The sequence below is a fragment of the Bubalus bubalis genome, chromosome 4 (assembly GCF_019923935.1).
Source record: "Bubalus bubalis isolate 160015118507 breed Murrah chromosome 4, NDDB_SH_1, whole genome shotgun sequence".
Lineage (NCBI taxonomy): Eukaryota > Metazoa > Chordata > Mammalia > Artiodactyla > Bovidae > Bubalus > Bubalus bubalis.
The window spans coordinates 157,219,197-157,244,993 of record NC_059160.1 but is presented as its reverse complement, the minus strand read 5'-3'; the positions used below and the strand labels follow the sequence as shown (position 1 = coordinate 157,244,993).

Below are 25,797 nucleotides of genomic sequence, written 5' to 3'. Positions count from 1 at the left end.
AGTTTAATAATGGCCAGCTAATAGACACAGATGGCTTAACCTTATTTCTATCACCAACTCTTGGTCATTTTTCTCTTCCCTGACTCTGTCAAGCCCCACTGTTTCCCTTCCCTACTCCCTTGAGATAGGAGGTACCTAGGCGCCCCAGGATAGAGAAATTGGAGATAAGTTCCCTGTGGACTGAAACTCTAAATAGCAGGCCAGTGGAGAGAGAGGAGGCTTGGACCTGCCCAGATTAAAGATAACAAAGCATATATTTCTCATTCTTGCAGTTAGAGAAACTCACACATGCATAGAAAGCTCCTTGGAGGTCAAAAGAGGAGTCCTCTTCAGGGGACCCTATCTTGGCTAAGAGATACAGATGCACATATATTAGGATTCTACCAAATACTCGGAATCAGGCAAATCTAAACAATTGGCCAAAGGATAACCAGAAGAAATGCCCCATATAAGTGATTTAAACTACTGTGAGGGCACGGCTCTCTCTCCAAGTCTGCCTGTGTATCTATCCATACATTCTAGACTCTTTTTCCTCCTAATAAACACTTCATTTCACTGCTTTCTATCTTTGTGGTGATTCTTTCTCTGCAAAGCCAAAGGGCCAGGACTTTGTCATTGGCCACTGGTGCAGTGACTAAGGTCTGGTGCTCTCACCCCAAGACCGACCTCAGTCTCTGGCCAGGAACCAAAATCCTGCTTCAAGCTGCTGCAGGCTGAGCCAGCCAAGATCACCCTCATTGTCCTTTTCAAGCACTCAGTCACCTCTATAAGAATAGAAGTTGTGTTCAAACAAGATTCTCTTCTGTAATGCAACAGTATATCACTAATCAAAAATCTGCTCTCACTACCATAACCAGCCTCTGGCTTTATCTCTGAAGGTTCAGTTGCTAAGAAGCCCTCCATTACAGTATTTGTTTTACAGTAATGGGATAATACTCATTAGAAATCACTAACAAAAACATTCGCTCTGTTTCAGAAAAGAACAATCCCTACACACAGCCGTGATTACAAGTTTAACAAAACTTTTCTGGGAAGCGATTATGATTTATGAATTCTGCATTAAGCATCTAAGTACATCTGTCACACACAGCATAATGGCGACTTTCTGGGTAATGATTTCCCAAAATCACAAATGATGTTTAAATTCCCAGTGATTTACACATTTGGAAGGCTGTGAATGTGTCCTGGGTGATCGGGTATTATACTCAAATCTAGGTTTATACCACCACCTTTGTGCTTTCCTTTTGGGTCTCAGAATCTGGAAGTGCAGTCTTGCATGGGGTCAAAGAATTGCTACCCTGACAGGAATCTTCCAGTATGTCTTAGATGGCTTTTGTAAAATGGAGCAGGACACATGGAGTCTTCCTGGGTACAAATCATTTCTGTGTCCTCATTTATTATGTTTAGGAAATAGGCATCAATCAGCCTCCTTGAACTTCCTTTAGTTGTAAAGAGCAGATTCAAACAGTTACTAATCAGAGGAGGGAGGGGATAGAGAAATGAAGGAGGAACAGTCAGTAAACAATAGAGCAGCATGGGGCCAAGTCCTGGTTCCTTTTCATGAAATATGCATAACAATTTCTTTGAGTTCTGCAGGAACTAAGGCCCCTACCCAGAGAGGATGGCAGCTTCAGGCTGAGCACCAGCTTTCTGGAGCACCAACCTGTCATTTCACCATAGACCAATCAGAAGAATGGGCTTCCCTGGTGGCTTAGATGGTAAAGAATCCGCCTGCAATGCAGGAGACCTGGATTTGATCCCTGGGTTGGGAAGATGCCCTGGAGAAGGCAATGGCAACCCACTCCAGTATTCTTGCCTAGAGAATTCCACGGACAGAGGAGCCTGGTGGGCTACAGTCCATGGAATCACAAAGAGCTGGACACGACTAAATGACTAAGCACAGCACAATCAGAAGAAAGTCTGCGCAGAGTGGAAGATTACAAACCCTGATCTCCTCCCCAAACAATTCGATTAACCCTTTAAAACTGCTCTTGAAAACAGAGCAGAATCTTGTAAGTTACATTTGTCTCTGGAGTATTGGGTTTTGAACAGTGAGCAGCAGAACCTGACTTCAGTAACATTTGCTCCCTGGTGGCTCAGACGGTAAAGCATCTGCCTACTATGCAGGAGACCCCGGTTTGATCCCTGGGTTGGGAAGATCCTCTGGAGAAGGAAATGGCAACCAACTCCAGTACTCTTGCCTGGAAAATCCCATGGATGGAGGAGCCTGGAAGGCTGCAGTCCATGGGGTTGAGAAGAGTTGGACACGACTGAGCAACTTCACTTTCACTTTTCACTTTCATGCATTGGAGAAGGAAATGGCAACCCACTCCAGTGTTCTTGCCTGGAGAATCCCAGGGATGGGGAAGCCTGATGGGCTGCCGTCTATGGGGTCGCACAGAGTCGGACACGACTGAAGCGACGCAGCAGCAGCAGCAGCAGGTACATCCTGTTGGAGTAGGCAATGGCAACCCACTCGAGTACTCTTGCCTGGAAAATCCCATGGATGGAGGAGCCTGGTAGGCTACAGTCTATGGGGTTGCAAAGAGTTGGACACGACTGAGCGACTTCACTTTCACTTTCAGTGCTTTTCAATATATCTCAGAAATCATGAAAAACTACTTTAGAAAGAATACAGAATTCGAGACTTCCCTGGTGGTCCAGTGGCTAAGACTCCATGCTTCCAATGCAAAGGGCTTGGGTGGGATCACTGGTCAGGGAACTAGATCCCACATGGTGCAACTAAATATCCTCTAAGCTGCACCACAACTAAAGGATTATCTCAACTGAAGATCCTGTATGCTGCAATTAAGCCCCAGAGCAGCCACACACACAGAAAAAGAACGCAGGATTCAAAGAGCTTGTATTTAACTTCAAATTCTGGTATCTGTTAAGGTGTGGTGTTAGGAAGCAACAACCCTGGGACTACAACTCTCCCTTCCCGTGTTTATGAGCTTTGATTTTTCTCATACCCTTTAATTCAGAGTTGTCTGAATATAGTATGTATTCTTAGGATTCCCTGCATTTATTCTTTCTGCTTATTCTAGTCTCTAGTCCTTGGCTTTCTGACTCCCTGATGAACCTTTCCTATTCTTCAATTTCCAGTTCAAGCCTGCATTTTTTGCTGCCTCCACTTCTGCCCCCACCACCTCCTTTTGGTCTCTTCTCCCACCTCTGTTGCAATAGCAACCCGCTCATCCCACAAACCTCCTCTGGGTGTCTGTATTTTTTCACTATGTCAGTTTCCATACAGTAAGGAACATCGTACCCCTGGTGCCTAGCACGATCTCTGACATAAGGAAGAATTCAGTAAGTGATTATGGAACAAACAACTGAAGCTCTTTTTGCTTCCAGAGATTAATTATGTTACAGATTGTAATCAAGAGCTGAGAATTAATTTTTCTTTCTTTTTTCCAGTACTGTGTGCACACACAAAAATGCAACATGATTTAAGGAAAAATCTACAGAGTACTGAAAAAAATAGGCAAGTCTGATCACAGGTTCTGCATCCCCTCTGGACTGGGAGCAGTGAGAGTGGCTGTGGGAAGGGATGTATGGACATGTCACTTACATTTTGCAGCTGGACATGATTCTTCACCAAGTTTTCGGACTTTGCCATTGTGCTAGATGCTTTGAGACTGTAGTTTTTACCATTATGTGGCTCTTTCAGCTGCTCTTGAATTTGTTTAGCTTGTTTCCTGCAAGTTTAAATAAATCCATGTATAAATAGTCACATAAATTTATGCCTATTTTTTTGAGGTTCATTCACTTCAACATCTATACTTGTCATTTTCTGTAGCAAGATAAACTCAGTTAACAAAGAGTCCTCCCTTCATTTTCAACCCCACCAAGAAATACTTGGCATTACCCATTAATAGCCAGGATTCACACCCCATGGCACTCTAAAGGCAGAAATGTAATGCATTGTCCTCACCCTACTAGATGTAAGAGGTCCTTAACCTTGAGTGCTCAACTGAAGAGAATTAGGAATGCTCTGAAGTTACAAGTAGACAACTTTGACACTTGGACCTAGCAGCCACATATAACATATTTGCAAAGTTATGTTTATATCTGTCCATTTCAGATAGGTATAGCTTGACTGGATAACTTGCACACATGCCATAACAGGGGTCTATTTTCTTTTTTATAGTTTAAAAACACTTCATTTATTTTTACCATCTGCCCTGAATGCAGAATTTATTAGAACTTTGGTAAATAATATGAAAAAGTTAACTTTTGAAGGATTAATTTATAAGTAATAAAAATTAACTCTTGAAAGATGCCAAGCATCATCTGAAGTGCTTTACATGTCTTAGCTCACTTATTTTTCACAATAATTCTGTATGACAAGCCATTAATCCTACGCTTATTTAATAGATGAGAAAACTGAAGCACAGAGAAGTTAAATAATTTGTCCAAAGTCTAACAGCTAGACAGTGGTAGAGCTGGATTAGAACTGAATGAATCTGGCTGCATACTCCTCATTTTGAGGCACTACTCACGACTGTCAAACCACTTGCCTGTGGTCACGCTGCTTCTTGGTGGGAAGGCCAAGGCTATTCTCGGGTTTTGGATTCCAAGTTAATTACCCCTGCCTGCAAATGTGGAGTGACTGTTGTTTGAACCGTACAAAGTACTGCCTTATTAGCTGCTCTCCTAAGAGCTTTATGGCAATTAGCTATCAACACAAGACCCAGTACCCATGAAACAAACAAGCAAACAAATTTCACAGAATCATCTGCCCTAGACTTCTGCCTCGTTCCCCAGGGTCCACGCCAAGGATAGAGCCTTTGGTGGTGACTGTTCACCTTCTCTCCATCTCTTGAAGTGAGTTTTTTTGAGGCAGACATCCCTCTACACACCATGGGCTTGAGTATCAGAGGGACTGAGATTTGAATTCCAGCTCTGTGTCCCAACAGCTTTGCTTTGATTCCTCAAATCAAAATGACTGATTCCCCAAACTTCTGTGAGCCTCAGTTTCCTCCTCTGTCAATGGAGTTTGGATAAGCTCTCTTCCATAAATACTGTGGACACATGGAGAGTATTAATGTTACACTCCTCATCACTTAGTAAGCTTAGTTATATCGGCAGATGATGGAATCAGGACACTGGCTCAGAGATAAAAGAAGAGATCTTGTTAATTGCCTCTCTTACAAGCAAGTCATAGAATTGCTACAAGAATTGGAGGTCTGTGCATTATTATCTCCTCTGAATTTACAAAACTCGTGTGATGTCCTTCTGTTTAAATATTTCTTTTATCTTTTCAATTATTTAGGGGGCTTTTATCTCCAGTACTCTTAGTTGTTTTAATATACTTGTAATAATCTATCTACTTCCTAACAGCTAATCTCTAGCCTGTTGTTAGAAACAAATCTATCCTATCAGCATTTTAAGAAGCACAGGAAAGCCACAAAATCCTATCAGGGACTCACTGATGAAGCAGATGGGAGATGAGGAAGTTCTACTGGAATAAATCATCAGGAAGCAGTAAAGGGGGCTTGACACAGAGGAAGAACATGATTGTTTTTCCAAGAATTAGCTGTAGAAATACTAAAAATCTTTTCAGGAATCCCCTAAGTCAGCGTTTGGGAAATGTAAACATGTAAAGGAATTTTCCTCATAAAAATGTCTGGTTGCATTTCCTAAATCCTTTTAATAATTTGCTTTCCTTTACCCCCCTCTTACCTTTGTCCTGACTCACTAATATTCCAGAACATATGGGCTTTCTTTTCTAACCTGCCTCCTTTTCTATCATCCCTCAGCTCTCTCAAGGCACACATTTTTGCCCTTTCATCCTCTCCTCAGCAGATGGGAACAAAAGGAAGTGGAAGCATCTGTCTGCAATGCCATCAGCTCTCTCAGGACAGCAGTGGCTCTGGGGAAGACAAGATACAAGTACTACACGCTGGAACCCACTAGCCTAACAATGTCAGTGTGATTCTAGAGTTCAGTGGGTTTTAAGTTGCTCTGGGTCAATTCATCAAGAAGAAATGAGATGTACAGTGGTGGAATATCAGACCCAACAAGTCCGGCAGGAGATGTTGTTTGTGATGCTGCAGGTTGGCTCCCTGCAGAAGCAGACACTGAGATGGAGATCATGTGCAGGGTTTTTATTAGTGAGGTCTCTTAAGATCAACACCTGTGGAAAGTCAGTGAAGGAAGCAGGATGGGGCAGAAGGAGTTGGAATGTGATGCAGGCTCCAGTGAAAACCTCAGCAAATCCCACAGGGAGCTCTGAAGCTGGCGTGGCTTTCACCCCATGGCGGGGCAGTGGTCCAGGCCTTCAAAGCCTCACACTGACCTTCATCGGATGCTGGCTATCTCAGGTCAAGGAACTCTTATAACTGTGTACTAGCTTATATTAGTACTTATGTGTACTAGCTTATAACTGTGTGGGGACTAAGGCCGCCACAGATGAAGAGAATCATAGCATCATATCAGAACACCCATTGCCTGTCATTAGGTGCCTTGCTTTGTGATCTAAAATCTCTTCAGAGGATGATAACATACAGTCAGGGCAAGTTGTAGCACATCTGTTTTCTACTCGTAGCATCAGTTCCCCTTGTTCCTCCTGTGCTTTCCCAGTTGGGATAATTATTTGTCCCAGTTCCTGCTCCTGGAACATCTTTCCTGTTGGTGTTGTTCAGTCACTAAGTCGCGTCCAGATCTTTGTGACACCGTGGGCAGCAGCACGCCAGGCTTCCCTGTCCTTCACTATTGCCTGGAGCTTGCTCAGACTCATGTCCATAGAGTCGGTGATGCCATCCAACCACTGCATCCTCTGTGGCCCCCTTCTCCTCCTGCCCTCCATCTTTCCCAGCATCAGGGTCTTTTCCAATGAGTCGGCTCTTCTCATCAGGTGGCCAAAGTAATTGGAGTTTCAGCTTCAGGATCAGTCCTTCTAATGAATATTCAGGACTGATTTCCTTTAGGATTGAATGGTTTGAGCTCTTTGCTATCCAAGGAAGTCTCAACAGTCTTCTTCAGCATTACAGTTTGAAAGCATCAATTCTTCGGTGCTCAGCCTTTTTCAGTTCAACTCTCACATCCACCATTACTCCTGGAAAAACCACAGCTTTGACTATATGGAGCTTTGTAGGCAAAATGATATCTCTGCTTTTTAATATGCTGTTTAGGTTTGTCATAGCTTTCCTTCCGAGGAGCAAATGTCTTTTAATTTCATGGCTGCAGTTACCATCTGGAGCCCAAAATCGCCTCCAAAATCACTGTTTCCACTTTTCCCCCATCTATTCCACTCCCCCCACCCATATATCTCTTTTCCTATTTCAATTCATTTTCAGAGTTCAATTATGTCTTGCATTTCCTAAGTCTAATACGGACTCCCACTGCCAGCCTGATACTTCTTAGCCCATACGAGTTAAAAGTAAAAGGGAAATCTAGAAGAATTTATAGTTGCCATGTGAGCCGTATCAGCCAGATTTGAAAGGCTCAATTAATGGTTCCATTAACTACTTATAAGAATACTTGAACTTTTTGGAATTGATGAGAAAAGAATTTATTTCACTGTGACCTTCAAAGTAGTTGGAGTTCAAGTAACTCAGAAAGTTCTCTGAATTCAAGAAGGTGTTCCTCACTTCTACCTCCTCTTGTTACCTATGTTCAAACTTTCATTGGCTAATAATGTGCTGTGATATTTTATCGGGTGAGGTCATGCCATATCACAGATGACAAGAGAATGGAGAAAGGACCAGAGTGGCAGGACCTGAATAATTATGGGAAGTAGGAAAAATAACCAAGAGAATGTTTTGGTTAAGTCCTGATTCTCTCTGGGCACAGTACATTCCAGTATATAGGATGGAGATTCAAGAGAATTTATCAGGCAACCGATGATAGACATGTCCCAGAATCTGAGAAGACTTAGGACTTCCAAGATGAGTTTAAAAAAAAAGTATACACATGGAAAAAAAAATCTTATAATGTCTGAAAGTAAAGAAAAAGTACAGCCTGCTATCCCCTGTTTATTCTTCTATCCCCAAGGTTTCTGGAAGGAATTAGAATCCTAGGAATTAGGGCAAAGAAACTTGTGCCAAGGTGTTAAAAAAATTTTTACATCACTTTCAGCTATATAAGTTAGATGCTTGGTGTGCAATGTGGCCTTCCTCTCAGAGAAAAATAAAGGAAAACTATGCTTGGAAATTGCCCTAGAAGAAGGTAATATTCTCTAAGTCTCTGATGAGAACTACAGCTCCAGTTGGAAGAGTCTTCAAATTTCATTATTCCTTTGTTATTTTTAGACATATATATATATAATAAATATGTGTCCTGGCTGGGCAGGCAGAAAGACAACAGCCTCCTCATTACTCATCTCCCACTGGTTCGGTCCCCTGCATCTCCCATTAGGCATTGAAAGTTGAACAGTGTTTCCATGCAAACCCCTGACACCTTGCTGAGCCCCAGGAGGATGTTCTCATCACTGAGCCCACTTGCAGCCCACGGAAGGTGAGGCTAACAGCTCTGAAGATAGAGATCCTCTAGTTACCCAGCTGCTCTCTGTTCCTGTGACTGTCGTTATCAGTCTTTTCTTTAAGTGTGGTACAACTACAGATTATACTCCAAAAATAAGTGATTAACTACTTCTTCATAGTAATTTGCATATTGTTAAATACACAGCTTTCTCCCACACAGCACTTGCAAGGTGACTCTCCTAATGCTCTGCTGAGTGTGATTAACCCTCTCGTGCTCAGGGAACTCTACTCACCTTGTAGCTACCCTGCCTGTAAGTTCCAGTGTGTAGACACCCTAGGTGTTAACAACAACAGCCCTTCAATGAGTATTTACTTTTTAAAAACTATGCTGCCTTCTTTACAGTATTATCCCACTAATCCTTAAATTCTCTAAGGTAGACATTATTTTTGGCCATATGTTGGCTATATTTTACCAAAATGGAAATCAAGACTGAATGTAATTTCCCTAATAATACTGAATAAGCAAGTGGCAGACTGAAGATGTGAATACAGCTTAGGCTGATGCATGTAAAATCCTGACCACGAAACCATGTAGCCTGTTAAGAACATAAAGAGCTATGGACTTCAGCAGGGCATGGCATTCCTGATTCACCTCAAGCACTTTCACCGTCTGGGGGAGGACCACACGAGTCAACATGCTGGGTGGTGAACAGCATGCAGTTTAAAGTAGAATTGTAGAAATGCAAAGACCTGCTGTCAATTTCCTACTGTGGGGCTTTGACAAATCAATACTTTACAATCAAATTCTGATGTGATTTGAAAAATTGAGCAATAATGCATAATTTCAGTTGTTGTGAGGATTGGGAGATAATGAATGAAAAGCCCAGTATCCCTGATAAAGTGTTCAAAACTGAACACTAACAACTACCACAGCCAAGAGTTGCTTAGGAGAAACAATGATGAAATACAATGTGGTACCCTGGGTGGGGAACAACAGCGAAAAAGCACATGAGGTAAAAACTAAGGAAATATGGAAATATGAACTTCAGTTAGTAACACTATTATTCCACTATTGTTCCACTGTTTGCAACAAAGGCAACATACTAAGGAAAGACATTAAAAATAGGGGAAATTGTGTCTGGGGTACATTGGATCTATCTGTATTATTTTCATGGCAATTCCAAAAATCTAAACCTATTCTGAAATAGTTTATTAAAAATAATAGTTCCTAATTTTGGATTCATATCTGAGTCTCCATTATTTCTTAAAATTGCTGTTCTTTTTAAAGATCGACATACACAACATGCAGACAGGTATCACAGACTATATTGGGAAACGGATCCATTTTTAGAAGGGCAAATGGGTAGAAAAGTACAAGTCCAAAGAAAAGCAATTACTTGTTGGCCTGGATTCCAGACAAGCTGTAGGAACAGAATCTATGCCAACTTCTCAAGGCCTATCTACCTTACAAGAAACCAAGCAATATATTATTTTTATCTGTATTTCTTAAGGGCAAATTATGTCATTTACATAAATAAAATACCTCTGTCAATGTTATTTGTGACATGTATATGTAAGCATATATGTATATACACATACATACTTATAAATACATATTTTTAATTCTACTTTACCAGTCAGAAAAAAAAAAACAAACCCAATGCTTTTGGCAGAAGATTTGGTTTCTTGGCAAGTTAAGCATAGGGCATATTCTAGATGTCCATACTAACTGGTGAACCAAGGTAAATTTTATAGTGTTCATATTTCACATTTGGCTAAAACCTTTATGGGTATCAAATAAAACACTATAAAAGGAATAGAGTTGTTTCTTTTTTTTAATAAAAGGTTAGGTGTTCAGCAGTGACCTCTCTTTTCAGAAGAGTTAACTCCTTACTGACAGGCTGATGTTGAGCCTTTAATTCTGGCAGGCCATCAAAAAATGCAAAGAACATAGAGTGTTCATGATCACAGAGAAGAATGATCACTATGTGCATAAAAGATGAAGCACACACACACACACACACACATGTATAGACACTCTGTACACACTCACCCCAGGCTACAAAAGATTCAGAGTCATTTAAGGATGTCTGATAGGCCCATTTGCACAAAATCCTTCTGCCTAGAGCTCAGACTGAGAACTTAAAGAAAGACAAAGTGCTTCCTCTGAGAAGTAACCTTTTAACACTTGAGAGAAATAGTCTTACTTGCTTTTGAAGTAGAACGCTGCACAGAACACGCCCACGATGACAATTCCAAAGATGATACATGAAATTGACAGCACCTGCCTTTGATAAACTTCTTCACTCTCTGCGAATTCAAAAAAGAGAATTAGAACGGAAGTTAGCATGGCTCAGCAGACACAATCTCCATAGTTAATACAACTATGAGCTGGTAGGAGCCTTTCAAAGCCAAGTTTTTTTGCCCCTATCGTCAATAGGAAAACACGAGGGCATTGCTACAATTCAGTGTCTTTGCAATGGTCTACAGGACAGCTGTTATTTTTTTGTATCTGCATGGCTAAATAGAACTCATGTATGGATATCACAAATATGAACATTATCAAAAGAATTTTCATGACTTTAAGACATACTGGGAGCATTTAAACATGATGGTGGGGTCCCAAATAATCTGCTATCAGAAATTTCCTATTCCAGTGGTGGCCTCCAATTTATGTGATACTGATGACGGTGTTTTCTGATTTGGTGCCTGGCTGTCAGTCTCCCATTCATCCACCTGCTGTGACTGACATCATGCATGAAAAAGGGCTTCAATGTAACATGTGAATATTTACTTAGTCATCCTGTGACCTGCTCAGTACCAATAATCTGGCAAAATAACCTCAACCTCTACTACCAAGGTTATATCTTAGAGCTTCTTAATGCAAAAAACAAGAATTCAAAAACAAACCATTTCAATTTTTGGACATTAACATTTATACTTCTAGCACACTTTCTGAAATACGTCTACTGCAACAGTTCTTTCATCTCATCAAGACCTTTCATCCATAGGTCTCAGAACTTTCTGTTAATTATCCTCCTCTTGTCTTCATTAATTTCTTTACATTGCACAAGAGTCTATGGTCTATTTACCTTCCTTCCTTCCTTCTCCCTCCCACTGTCTTTCATCTTTCCTCCTTTCCTTTCTTCTTCCTTTTGGTATTCCTCCCTCCCTCTTCCCTCCTTCCTTCTCTCTTTTTTCCCTTCCATCCATCCATTCATCATGCACTGTATCTTCTCTTTGGATATGACTGTACATTTTAAAGTTTTTTGTTGTTGTTGTTGTTGCTGTTGTTCCTTCAGTAGTATATTAGGAAACAATGTACTACAAGAACTATTCTCCTCTCCCCTCTTAGGCTTTATTTCCATTTTTAATGTCTTTATTCAGACTGGAGTATAAAAAAAAATAAAGAAAGAAAGCAAACCTAAGAGAATATCACATTATCCACATTTTTGAATAAATGAAAAGGGGCAATTATGTGGCCCTGGCAAGACTTGGTTGACATTTAAATTGGGAAAGATTCAAATTAAAGAGAAAAACAGTATGTCATTGAGACCTTGTTTGGACATATACCATCTTAAAGAATGTCATTCTTTTCACCCCCACATTTGTAAGCTCATTAAATCTTCCAAGTGAACTTGGAAACAAGTAAGTAGATCTACCAACTTATAAAGAATTTCATTTCACTAAATTGCTCTGAGTTGGTGACTCTAACGGACTAAGTATGACTTACAGATAATAATCTACTCCACCCTGCTTCTGCAAATAAAAAGAACTATGAAAATGGTGGATAATAGTACCTATGAAAACAAAAGAGGTAAGACTGTGTTCACTACAAGAATGATTTCTGCATAAAATCAACAGGGTGTTTTTGTTCATTTTTTGAATCTAGTCAAATATAGCTTGGGGGAATGCACAAAATCAATTCTGAGTTTAAATCAAGAGTGAAATTAAAACTCCAAAGACTGTGAATGGATTTATAGACCCGATGGAGTTACAGCGCCAGTACTCTCAACGCCTTTGGTTCAGAGTGCTGAACAAGAACAAGCCTGGAGAGGGCCAGGGAGCAAGGGGCTGGAGTCTGGCAATTTTTGCATTTGACTTTCATTTTAGCCACCTCTGATATGAGTAACAAAAGATATATTACTTTACCTTTATAAATTTTAATTTCTATCTAAATAAAGGCAGTGATATAAAATGCTGACTGTAATAAATGTTGTAACAAGGAGGTTTATAATCTGACAAAAGATATCACATGGAAAATTGACCTATTCACAGAGTCCAGAGATTTTAAATATAAAACAGGATCCAATTAGGCAAGAGGAATAGGGATGGGCAAAGTGGTCCAGGAAGAGAAGACAATTTGTGCAAAGGCTCTTTGCTAGGATATAAAATGGCAGGTTCGGGAATCTGGATGGTTTTTACTCTACCATTGGGCCTTTGCAAAAGTTATTTTCTATTCCCCACCAGCTTAGCTTCCCAGTTGGTGCCAGTGGTAATGAATCCACCTGCCAAGGCAGGCAACATAAGGGACACAGGTTTGATCCCTGGGTTGGGAGATCCCTGGAGGAGGAAATGGCAAACTACTCTGGCATTCTTGCATGGAGATCTCTCCATGGACAGAGGAGCCTGCTGGGCTACAGTTCATGGAGTTGCAAGGAATCAGACACAACTGAGTGAGCATGTGCACGTTGCACACACAAGCTTAGGAGAGCAACACGGAGACAACAGGGACATGGTATACAATGAGCATGTCTTTACAACAGCAGAAAGGCACTGAAAAATTAGAAACAGGAGAGGGATGTGATAATATTCACATTTTTCCCCCTGAAATTTACAGAAAAGATTAGGAAGGGTTAAGTAAATGCAGAGTCCTATTAGAGGGCTATTATATCAGCTTAGACATCATGAGAAACACTGGGATGGAAGAAGCACAAGCTGGAAACAAGACTGCTGGGAGAAATATCAATAATCTCAGATATGCAGATGACACCACCCTTATGGCAAAAAGTGAAGAGGAACTAAAAAGCCTCTTTTTAGTGGAGAGTGAAAAAGTTGGCTTAAAGCTCAACATTCAGAAAACGAAGATCCTGGCATCTGGTCCCATCACTTCATGACAAATAGATAGGGAAACAGTGGAAACAGTGGCTGACTTTATTTTTTGGGGCTCCAAAATCAATTCAGATGGTGACTGCAGCCATGAAATTAAAAGAGGCTTATTCCTTGGAAGGAAAGGTATCACCAACCTAGATAGCATATTCAAAAGCAGAGACATTACTTTGCCAACAAAGGGCCGTCTAGTCAAGGCTATGGTTTTTCAGTGGTCATGTATGGATGTGAGAGTTGGACTGTGAAGAAAGCTGAGCGCAGAAGAATTGATGCTTTTGAATTGTGGTGTTGGAGAAGACTCTTGAGAGTCCCTTGGAATGCAAGGAGGTCCAACCAGTCCATTCTGAAGGAGATCAGCCCTGGGATTTCTTTGGAAGGAATGATGCTAAAGCTGAAACTCCAATACTTTGGCCACTTCATGTGAAGAGTTGACTCATTGGAAAAGACCCTGATGCTGGGAGGGATTGGGGGCAGAAAGAGAAGGGGACAACAGAGAATGAGATGGCTGGATGGCATTGCTGACTCAATGCACATGAGTTTGAGTAGACTCCGGAGTTGGTGATGGACAGGGAGGCCTGGCGTGCTGCGATTCATGGGGTCGCAAAGAGTCGGACATGACTAAGTGACTGAGCTGAACTGAACTGAGACATGATGGATACTTCTATGATAACAGTAACAACCATGATGAGCAGTTAAAAAAAAAAAAGGTGAAAGCAGTTAAGTTGAAAAGACTTAATGGACTAGACAATGATACTCTTAACTAAGATGGAGTATATCAGAGAGGAATCAGACTTATAAAGAAAGATATCAAATTCAGTGTTGGACTTATGCATGTATGTGCTGGTCACTCAGTCATGCTTGACTCTTTTCAACTCCATGGACTGTGGCCCACCAGGATTTTCTGTCCATGGGATTTTCCAGGCAAGAATACTGGAGTGGGTTGCCATGTCCTTCTCCAGGGGATCTTCCCAACCCAGGGATCAAACCCAGATATCCTGCATTGCAGGCAGATTCTTTACTGTCTGGGGAAGCCCAGTGTTGGACTTGGTGAGTTTTTAAAAACCTATAACATATCCAACTAGAGGTGTAAGGTAGACATTTAAATATACAGATTTGAGTTAAGATAAAATGACAGAGTTCCAGATATAAATATTCAGGGTTATGCATATACTTAAACCAAGTGTGTTGATAAGACAGCCCCAGGAGAAAATATAGAGTACTAAGGGAAGAATGTCTAAGATAGAGCTTTGAGAGACTCAAAAATTTCATGGAAGGGTAGAAGAGGATGCTGTAGAGCAGATAAAAAAAAACAAAAAAAAAAACAGATCGGCCAACCAGGAAAGGATTAAAAAAAAAAAAAGAAAACACACAACAACAGTAAAATATGACAATATCATAGAATAAAACATACGGAATTTTTCTAGAAGAATAGGCTATTGAATGTTTCTGAAAAGGCAAATAAAATATGGTCCTTTAATTCAGTGATGTAGAGGTTCCTGCAGAATCTGCATGAGCAATTTGATGGAATCGCGAGAGCAGCCCGCACAATGCCCTGGGGTCTCTGTCGTGTAACATACTGTAAGGCAAATGCTCTTTCTTCAGACCTACCACATATTCCATCACTCGGCCTGGATTGAGAGTCTAGAATTCTAGCCCGACTCTAGAAAGCAGAGAATGCCTTATTTATAATGAGGCTACCATTACCTTCATTGCATAAGCATTGTGAGGATTGAGTGAATTAAAATATACTGAGTATTGCAGTGCCTAACTAGGAATAATCATAAAGTATTAGGCAGAATCATATGAAATTGCCATGGGGGGCAATAAATGGTTGGACATTGACCATTTAATTTGGCTCCATCTAATGTATGGTAGGGAGAAGAAAATGGCAACTCACTCTAGTACTCTTGCTTGGAAAATCCCATGGATGGAGGAGCCTGTTAGGCTACAGTCCATGGGGTCATGAAGAGTCAGACATGACTGAGTGACTTCACTTTCACTTTTCACTTTCATGCATTGGAGAAGGAAATGGCAACCCACTCGTGTTCTTTCCTGGAGAATCCCAGGGACGGGGGAGCCAGGTGGGCTGCCATCTATGGGGTCACATAGAGTCAGACACTACTGAAGCAACTTAGCAGCAGCAGCAGCAGCAATGTACGGTAAAGGACTTACTTTACTATTCTAGGGAATATCAACATTTTTGCATTTCATTAATGCAAACATATTATGAAGTCATTTTTGAGGGCAAAAACCAGTCTCTCATTCGACAGGAATTAGTAAAGGTTGTTTGCATTGTCTCTCAATTCTGTACCATTTCCTCTTCTGTTGTACACAGGACTCGCTCTTGATCATATTTCATATTATCAAGATGGAAACAGAGAAAGTAGTAATGTTATGGTGAGTTTTTAGAAACTGACATTGGACAAGTGGAAGAAAATCATTTGGGCAAGCAGCCTACCCCAAAACTCTGAAAAACACCATGCTGCCCCGTGCTGATCCCTCTCTTCTCTTGAACCCACCTCACTCAGGAAGCAGTGTGGTTGACTGGTGTGAACCCCTCTGTTTAAACACCAGCTAGAACTATTTTCATCTTCTTTCATCTATTGTCTTTATCAATAATGGGGAAAATACTACGCACTTCACATATTTGTTCAACATGTGCTTTATATGTGTGTATGCTGCTGCTACTGCTAAGTCACTTCAGTCGTGTCCAACTCTGTGCAACCCCATAGACAGCAGCCCACCAGGCTCCCCTGTCCCTGGGATTCTCCAGGCAAGAGTACTGGAGTGGGGTGCCATTGCCTTCTCCAATGTGTATGCTAGTTGTGTCCAATACTTTGTGACCCTATGGATAGTAACCTGCCAGGGTCATCTGTAGATAGGACTTTCCAGGCAAGAAATACTGGAGTGAGTTGCCTGTCCTCTCCTAGGATCGACTCATCTCTCTTGTGTCTCCTGCATTGGCAGACAGATTCTTTACCACTGAGCCACCTGGGAAGCCAGGAAAACACAAATAAAGGGGCTGAGTGGCATGTAATGGATACATAAAATGCCAGTTTCCTTCCTTTCCCCCTTTTCTCCTGAAGCCAGCGTTGAAGCAAACAAAACAAAGCAACTGCTTTTAAAAGACTCTATCTCTCTTATGCAAAACTCACCTCACCCACAGGCAGTCAGTGATTTGCTATCTTGGGGTCTCTCTCCCTGTGCCCTGAGATGTATACTGAAGGAATTTATTTTTATATCATTTTCTTTACTCATGGTTCCTTTTAATTTTACTTGTGGTGATTGAATTTTTCCACTAGTAATTTTGAATTTCCTAGCTAGAGACGGTCCCATCACTTCATGGCAAATAGATGGGGAAACACTGGAAACAGTGATAGATTTTATTTTCTTGGGCTCCAAAATCACTGCAGATGATTACTGCAGCCATGAAATAAAAAAAAAAAAACAAAAACACAAAAACCGCTTGTTCCTTGGAAGAAAAGCGATGACAAACCTAGACAGCATATTAAAAAGCAGAGACATTACTTTGCACACAAATGTCCATAGAGTCTAAATTATGGTTTTTTCCAGTAGTCATGTATGGATGTGAGAGTTGACACATAAAGAAGGCTGAGTACCAAAGAATTGATGCTTTTAAACTGATCTTGGAGAAGACTCTTGACAGTCCCTTGGATTGCTAGGACATCAAACCAGTCGATCCTAAAGGAAATCAACCCTGAATCTTCATGGGAAGGACTGATGCTGAAGCTGAAGCTCCAATACGCTGGCCACCTGATGTGAAGAGCTGACACATTAGAAAAGACCCTGATGCTAGGAAAGATGGAAGGCAGGAGGAGAAGGGGACGACAGAGGATGAGATGGCTGGATAGCATCACTGATTCAATGGACATGAGTTTAAGCAAGCTCTGGGAGATGGTGAAGGACAAGCAAGCCTGGCATGCTGCAATCCATGGGGTCACAAAGAGTCGGACATGACTGAGCAATTGAACTGCAACAACAACCCAGATATTTTAGCAGATGCAATGCAAGTGTTCCTCTTTGGGGAAGGGCTACGTCTTTCGCGCTCTCCCCCATACTGACTCTTTGAGAAGGAAAGTGTGCTCCTGATCCCTAGAGACCCAGGATCCTTGGAAAAACTGTGGGTATAGCACTGTTTGCTAAACCATGAGACAGCTCACAGCTTAGGTCCTAATGTGCAAGGCTGCTTTTGGAAGCTGTAGCAGTCTTTAGCATACTAAAAATCTCCCTGTGAATCCTTGTTAAGCTCTACTACATTAAAAAAAAAAAAAAAAAAAAGATGCCCAAAGAAAATTATAACCTCAGTTTTTATATAGCATTTCCTACTGGATAGCTTGATATTAAGGATAGAAGTGTGAGTGACAGCAGCCCTGTATCTGTGAAAGAATGGACATGTTCTACAAGGCAGCCCCACATCCCTTCCAAATATGGAGCCCTAGGATCGCACCATCTCTTGGGGATCTTTCCTTTGTATCATCAGTTTTACTTAAGTCTGTAAGAGACAAAACTCAAGCATGATTTCCTGATATGAACTGGCATCCAAGTAATGGGAAGCTTAAACCTGGACACACACACACACACACACACACACACACACACACACCTGTAAGCTTGTAAGTCATATATAGGAGCAAAAGCTTTTCTCTAGACCACCTCATAGTCAATATATGCAAATAAGATCCTTTTTGATGCCACCAGTAGGTATAAAATGGAAGCATAATTACTCTGATAGTACATTATAAAAGTCAACCTATCAATATCACCAGGGTTCTGTCTTATTCAGGTATTCATTATCAGAAGCCCTGAAGATAAATGTCTACACAGAGAAACAAAAGTCAGTATAAGACAACAAATTCACTAATGATCTCACCATTTATGAAATTATCTTCATTCTAGTTTTTCTCCATGCCTAATTCTAGCATTTATTTCTATTCATTAAGTCAACCTCATAATCAAGCTAGGTCAGTCTCTCCCTGATTGTAAACCTCCGAAATTTTGTCCTCATTTAAACTGGATTAAGCTTAAGTAGATTTACTGCAGTTTTAATTATTCTTGGAACAAGAGAGCCTCTTCCCAATTTTGTTCTTAAATAACAACAAATGCTGGGGATATATTAAAATATTAGGAGCTTACAAGGAACTGCAAATGAAGCATGATAGGGAAAAAGAATGAAAGGACAGAACATATTTAGAATGTTATAAACTGTGATTTTCCCTTTTCAAATTGAAGACAAAAATGACCAAATGTCAAATGGCCTGATTACTGCACTCTTAAAGAAAAGAAAAAATTAAGGTGAAAGAGATCCTGAAGGCAAATGAAATGGGTGCTCACCTTGAGATCAATGAGATTAAACACACTGGCAGGGAGGAACACTGATAGAGTAAGTGATGAGAATATCAGCAAGACAGAACAAATGACCTAGCCTCACTGCAATGATCTCCAAGAATGTTGCTTGGGGGAAAATCCAGCTCAAGCATCTGAATAGAGATGCTAAGATTACCAGGAAGTACTGAAATGTTCCATATATTTAGCATGGTGCTATTTCTACCTGGAAGACCCTTTCTTCTCCCTACTTGCAGAACTCCTACTATTATGGGCGATTCATGTTCCCCATAAGATCCATGAAGTTCTAACCCCAATACCTATAAATATGAACTTCTTTGGATATAGGGTTTTTGCAGATTATCAAGTTGAGGTCATTAGGATGTACCCTAACCCAATATTGCTGTTTCTTCATCAAAGAGAGAAATTTGGACACAGACATACATGCACAAGGAGAATGTCAAATGAAGATGGAAGCAGAGTTTGAGATGATGCACCCACAAGCCGAGGATAAACATTGCCAGGAAACCACCAGAAGGCAGGAGGCAGGCAGGAAAGATGCTTCCTCACAGCCTTAAGAAAGAACAAACCCCACCTACACCTTGATCTTGGACTTCTGGCCTCCAGAGCTACGAGACAATACATTTCTGTTTGACCATCAATTTATGATACTTTGTTATGGGCAAGCTCAGCAAACTAACATAGCCACTAATTCATGAATACTATTGGAATAAATACTATACAATGTAAATACTGTCAGATCTGAAAACTCTTCTCAAGTGCCCATGTGCATCCATTTGGTATCTTTTCCTAACTGCCCTGTCTTGTGCCAAAGATGCACATATCTGTTTTCCTGCAGCCCAGTCTGCATGCATGCATGCTAAGTTGCTGCAGTCATGTCCAACTCTTTGCGACCCTATGGACTTTAGCCCGCCAGGCCCCTCTGTCTACAGGATTCTTCAGGCAAGAATACTGGAATGGGTTTCCATTCCCTTCTCCAGAGGATCTTCCTGACCCAGGGATTGAAACTGTGTCTCCTGAGGCTCCTGCATTATAGGCAGAATCTTTATCATTGAGCTACCAGGGAAGCTCCTGGCCCAGTCTGAGAGGCCCACAAAGGCAAGGGCATCTTCATTACTGCATTCAACCTGGCTTGTGCTTGTTCTGTACAAGGGAGGGTACTCAGCAGGCTTTTTTTGAACTCATCAGCTTCTGGTTTGCATGTCTAATGACATTGTTCTGGTTAAGTCCTCTGCCTGGTAAGGTAGGTAATAAAAAGAGGCAACATTTTCTTGGGAGGATCCTCAGGGATTTATTCTGTTGCTCTTTGCTCTTCCACTGTGGAAAGGCATCATTTAAAATACTTTGAAAACAAAATAATTACTTCATAATAAAATGTTAATGTTCAAAATTATATTTTATCTTATTCCCATACAATGTGCTTTGAGATGTGCATTATACATAAAATCTGATATTTAAGGAGAAAAAGCAGTTTAAAATCATAAACACATTTACTCTCAACCTGTAATTTTGTTTTCTTCCCCCACACTCCCCACCAAATATAAACCTTTCCTATAACAATCCCTTATCTCTCTCCTTCCTTTCCCAAACAGTATAGCTCTGACTGACTATAGATAAGTGAATACTATGAAAGGAAAACAAAATGAAAAGCCCTGGGTCTTCTCATTGGTGTGTTTAACATGCATTGGCTTTCCAAGTGCAATTTCTCCCACAAATAAATTTAAGTAAAAGCAAATTGAATCAAAATAAATCTATTGGTAAGTTTTCAATACCAGACTGGGTTGCCACATCCTTCTCCAGGGGATCTTCCTGACTTGAGGGATTGAACCCATAGCTCCTTCATCAGCAGGTGGATACTTTACCATAAAGTCATCAGGATAGAGGAGCCTGGCTGGTTACAGTCCATGAGGGTTACAAAAGAGTTGGACATGAGTTAGCAACTAAACAATAATAACAAAGAACTTTCAATGCTAACATAAAACCAGTCTCTTACTTTTGGCTTCACTGTTAAAAGATCCGAGAACTCCACTTTCCCTAAACCTGTGATAACTGTCCCCAAATCCATACCCTTAACACCAGTTTTGTCTCTTAGGATTCACTGTTCATTGGCAAAGTCACATTCTAAGAGCAAGACATATGACATGTGACTTGGAATGATAACATGTTATTTTCATGACAATGGGGAGAATCTGATTTAGAGATTTATAGGAATTTTAACTGTTTGACCTGTTTTGATAGAGTAAGAAATCTAATTCACTAAATTCATTTCAACCTTGCTTCACAGAACATTCAGCCCCAAAGTAACACCCAGCACTTTCCAGTCTGGTTTAATGGATCTCCATCTCCCTCAGCTAGGCAAGATGTTAAAGGAGTGACCTGGCATGATCTAAAACATCATCAGCAAAGTCAGCTGTACAAACAGCTTAAAGATCATGCCAGGTCACTACCAATACTTAAGGCAATAGGAGTTAGATCCCTTTAATTTACAGCTTACAATCATAATGGAGACAGTATTATTCAACATGGAATATCCATAAAAATATTAGTAAAATGCCCATCAGCAGATGAATGAACAAAGAAGATATACATATGTATATAGTCAAAGCTATGGTTTTTCCAATAGTCATGTATGGATGTGGGAGTTGGACCATAAAGAAGGCTGAGTGCCAAGAATTGATGCCTTTAAACTATGATGTTGGAGGAGACTCTTGAGAGTCCCTTGAATTGCTAGGAGAACAAGCCAGTCAATTCTAAAGGAAATCAATCCTGAATATTCATTGGAAGGATCGATGCTGATGCTGAAGCTCCAATACTTTGGCCACCTGAAGTGAAAAGCTGACTCATTAGAAAAGATCTTGATGCTGGGAAAGATGGAAGATGAGGAGAAAGAGACGACAGAGTACGAGATGGCTGGATGGCATCACTGACTCAATGGTCATGAGTTTGAGCAAGCTCTGGGAGATGGTGAAGGACAGAAAGGCCTGGCATGCTGCAGTCAATGGGGTGGCAACAAGTCAGACATGACTGAGCAAATGAACAACAAAATAAACACACAACACACACACACACACACACACACACAGAGGAATATTACTCAGTCATAAAAATGAAATAATGCCATTTGCAGCAACATGGATGGGCCTAGAGATTATCATATTAAGTGAAGTTAGTAATACAGAGAAAGACAAATACCATTTATCACTTGCATGTGGAAGCTAAGAAAAAAAAAAGATACAAATGAACTTATTTACAAAACAGAAACAGACTTACAGACATAGAAAACAAACTTATGGAAGGGGATAAGAGAGGTTAGGAGAGAAATTAAGAGTTAGAGATTAGCATATTCAGGCCACTATATATAAAATAGATAAACAACAATGACCTATTATATAGCATATGGAACTATATTCAATATCTTATAATAACCTATAATGGAAAAGAATCTGAAACAGAATGTACATATACATATGTGTGTGTGTGTGTATATATATATATATATATATATTCTTTATATATATGTATAACTGAATTACTTTTCTGTTCACCTAAAACTAGCACAACATTGTAAATTAACTATACTTCAATAAAAAGGTAAAATAAAAAGGTCACAAATTCTGATGTCAGAAAGACCTGGGTCAAGTGATCCTTTTGTTATTACAAAATGTGACTTTTGAGTCTCATGTCTTTTACTTAAACAAAGGGCAGTAGAGAGTCATTATTGATAAACAATAATCTCAAATTCTAGTTATCCATTTCTATCTTTCCCAGATAAGTTAAAAGAAGGAAAGTGTCATCTCGCAGTAATATCAACAGGAGCTTGGTGACAAGTTTATCTCAGCAGGGAGTGAGTTATGGGATCCAAGGTGGCTCAGACGGTAAAGCATCTACCTGCAATGCGGGAAACCCGGGTTCGATTCCTGGGTCTGGAAGGTCCCCTGGAGAAGGAAATGGCAATCCACTCCAGCACTCTTGCCTGGAAAATCCCATGGATGGAGGAGCCTGATAGGCTACAGTCCATGGGGTCGCAAAGAGTTGGACATGACTGAGCGACTTCACTTTCACTTTCTTTCTTTCATAGAGAGGTAAGTACAGTAAAAGTTCAACAGAGACTAAAGAAATAGAGGATATTTGCAAAGAATCTCTGGAAGATATACCCAGAAACAAGATAAGCCACACATGACTCATAAGGGAAGTGATTCAAGCATCCAGCTATAACTGAACTGAATAAATTTTAAGGTCTCTGGAAAATTCTTAAGTCTCTACGGTGCTTATATATCATATAATCTTTAAGAAAAGTATGTGGAAAATTCAGGTCTACTCTGTAAAAAGCAGAGACATTACTTTGCCAACAAAGGTCCGTCTAGTCAAGGCTATGGTTTTTCCAGTGGTCATGTACGGATGTGAGTTGGACTGTGAAGAAAGCTGAGCGCCGAAGAATTGATGCTTCTGAACTGTGGTGTTGGAGAAGACTCTTGAGAGTCCCTTGGACTGCAAGGAGATCCAACCAGTCCATTCTAAGGGAGATCAGTCCTGGGTGTTCATTGGAAGGACTGATGCTAAAGCTGAAACTCCAATACTTTGGCTACCTGATGCAAAGAGTTGACTCACTAGAAAAGACCCTGATGCTGGGAGGGGTCAGGGGCAGAAGGAGAAGGGGACGACAGAGAATGAGATGGCTGGATGGTATCACCAACTCGATGGACATGAGTTTGAATAGACTCCGGAGTTGGTAATGGACAGGGAGGCCTGGCATGCTGCGATTCATGGGGTTTCAAATAGTCAGACACGACTGAGCGACTGAACTGAACTAAACTGTCCTGTTCATATCACAGCAGTTGTTCTTACAACACTGGTTGTGTCCAGACTGCTACAGAGTGTGCTGCCTTGCCCACATGCCCATTTGTGTTTAGAGAGAAAACTCTCTTTTGGCATTATGTTGCTGTTGTTCAGTCACTAAGTTGTGTCCTGCAGTCCATGGTTTTATTTAAAGATAAATAAGGTAGATTTCTACAAATCCTCTATCTAGCTGAGTAGACAGGCATATGAAAATAAATATGAAAGATTGTGATAAATGTTTCAGAGATATGAACAGAGTGACGTCAGCAAGTTGAGTAGTCCATACTACCAAAGGCAAGATACAGATTCAATGCAATCCCTATCAGGGTTCCAATGGCACTTTCTTTTTTTTTTTTTTTTTTTTTTCAGAAAATAGAAAAACAATCATAAAATTCTTATGGAAACACCAGAGACCTTGCATAGGCAAAGCAGTCCTGAGAAAGAAGAATGGAGCTAGAGGCATCACATTTTCTGATTTCAAACTAGACTGCAAAGCTATAGTAATCAAAACATACGGTATTGCCATGAAAATAGACACATAGCCTGATGCAATGAAATATCTGCCTGTGTATGAGACGGAGAAAGTGCCCATAAAGAATCCGGAGAAGATATTAGGAAAAGTTGCCTGGGTGATTCCAAGGGAAGGACACCACACTTCTTTCTACTTGTGACAATCTCTTGAAGCAATGTAAGAAAACTAGTGTGTTTGTGACATGGTAGATACTTTCTCCCAAAGGGAAAGATACAAAAAGTGGGCATAGCTTTATTCACACTGTCTATAGGACTTGGCTACAGCATGTGAGATACCAGCACTGAGCAGAAGTGCTGTACTCCCTGGATAACAGTGTCATGAATGTTCTCACCTTGCTCAACTTTCAAGAAACAATCATTTACTGTCTATTTTTCTTCCTTCCGGATCACCCTCTTCACCAAGAGTCACAATATCTCTAGCTCAGTGCCCTTCTTTCCCCTGAGAACTGTGAGTAGCAGAGTCATACTTTTCCCATTTAGAGGATGTGATTTGCTCGCTAAGAGATCGTGGGTCTCAGGTAGTGTCAAACCCTCAACCTTGAGCTCCCTGGATAGAAGCAGCCAGTGTTTTCTGCATCTTCTGATCCTATTCAGTTTGATTCTCGCCACAGACAGAGGGCTGCATTGCCAGAGGTGGAAAGGACAATCATGTTCTTTGTAACACATACACACACACTCCTCTAGTTCAGGGTGGCGGCAAACCCAGCTACGAGGCCTGCATACTCAAAAAGATACCAATATCCAAATCAAGAATGCATTCAATTGAAGAGCTCAAACCCAGGTGGCTCAGTGATAAAAAAATAAATAAATAAAATCTGCCTGTCAATACAGGAGATATGGGTCCAATCCCTCACTCAGGAACATCAGCTGCAGAAGGAAATGGCAACTCACTCCAGTATTCTTGCCTGGAAAATTCCATGGACAGAGGAGCCTGGCAGGCTATAGTCTGTGGGGTTTCAAAGAGTTGGACACAACCTGGTTGCTAAATAAGAATGACAACAAGAGCAGAACATCATGGCATCGAGACCACTGTTGACATACCGTGCTTATATTTACAAAAAGAATAAAAACAGGTAATCACTGCATCCAGTTAAACAGAGGCTACCCAATTCCCCTTGTTGTTGCTAGAGACATTTAGAAGCTAAAATTATATAGAAGATAGAAAAAAACTCAAGTAATTGTCATTGCGCAAAGTTTCTGAAATAATTTTCAAGAGGCTATAATACCTATATTTAGGGTCTGATTCATATTCACATAAACATATTTATTTGCTTATTTCATTAAGTGGAATTGAATAACATATTCACTCCCTTCCAGAAAAGGTGGTCCCTCTAGAGCAGAGATAATGGGGGAAGCCCAGAAGGGTGGGGGTAGAAATGTGGCAAGACTGACCTCAGAACTATTCTCCAAAGAAAACAAGGGGACTATGAAATAGGGTATGTAGAAGTAAAGCCAGAATTACAAAGCAAGCAAGCAGACCTGCTGAATCATCAATTCTGAACAGCCACTACAGAGGAAAAAAAAAGGTACT

General features: G+C 40.6%; 1 protein-coding gene across 7 annotated transcripts in view; it reads right to left on the bottom strand.

Moving 5' to 3' along the window:
• Positions 1-25,797, bottom strand: part of NRG3 (neuregulin 3) — a 1,236,567-nt gene that overhangs the window by 38,714 nt on the left and 1,172,056 nt on the right. For all 7 annotated transcript variants that reach the window (XM_025285164.3, XM_025285167.3, XM_025285166.3 and 4 more), the window contains exons 5-6: positions 10,634-10,736; positions 3,572-3,698 (exon numbers count right to left, since the gene is read on the bottom strand). In XM_025285164.3, coding sequence (XP_025140949.1) covers positions 3,572-3,698; positions 10,634-10,736 — 230 coding nt within the window. The remainder of the gene's footprint in view (positions 1-3,571; positions 3,699-10,633; positions 10,737-25,797) is intronic.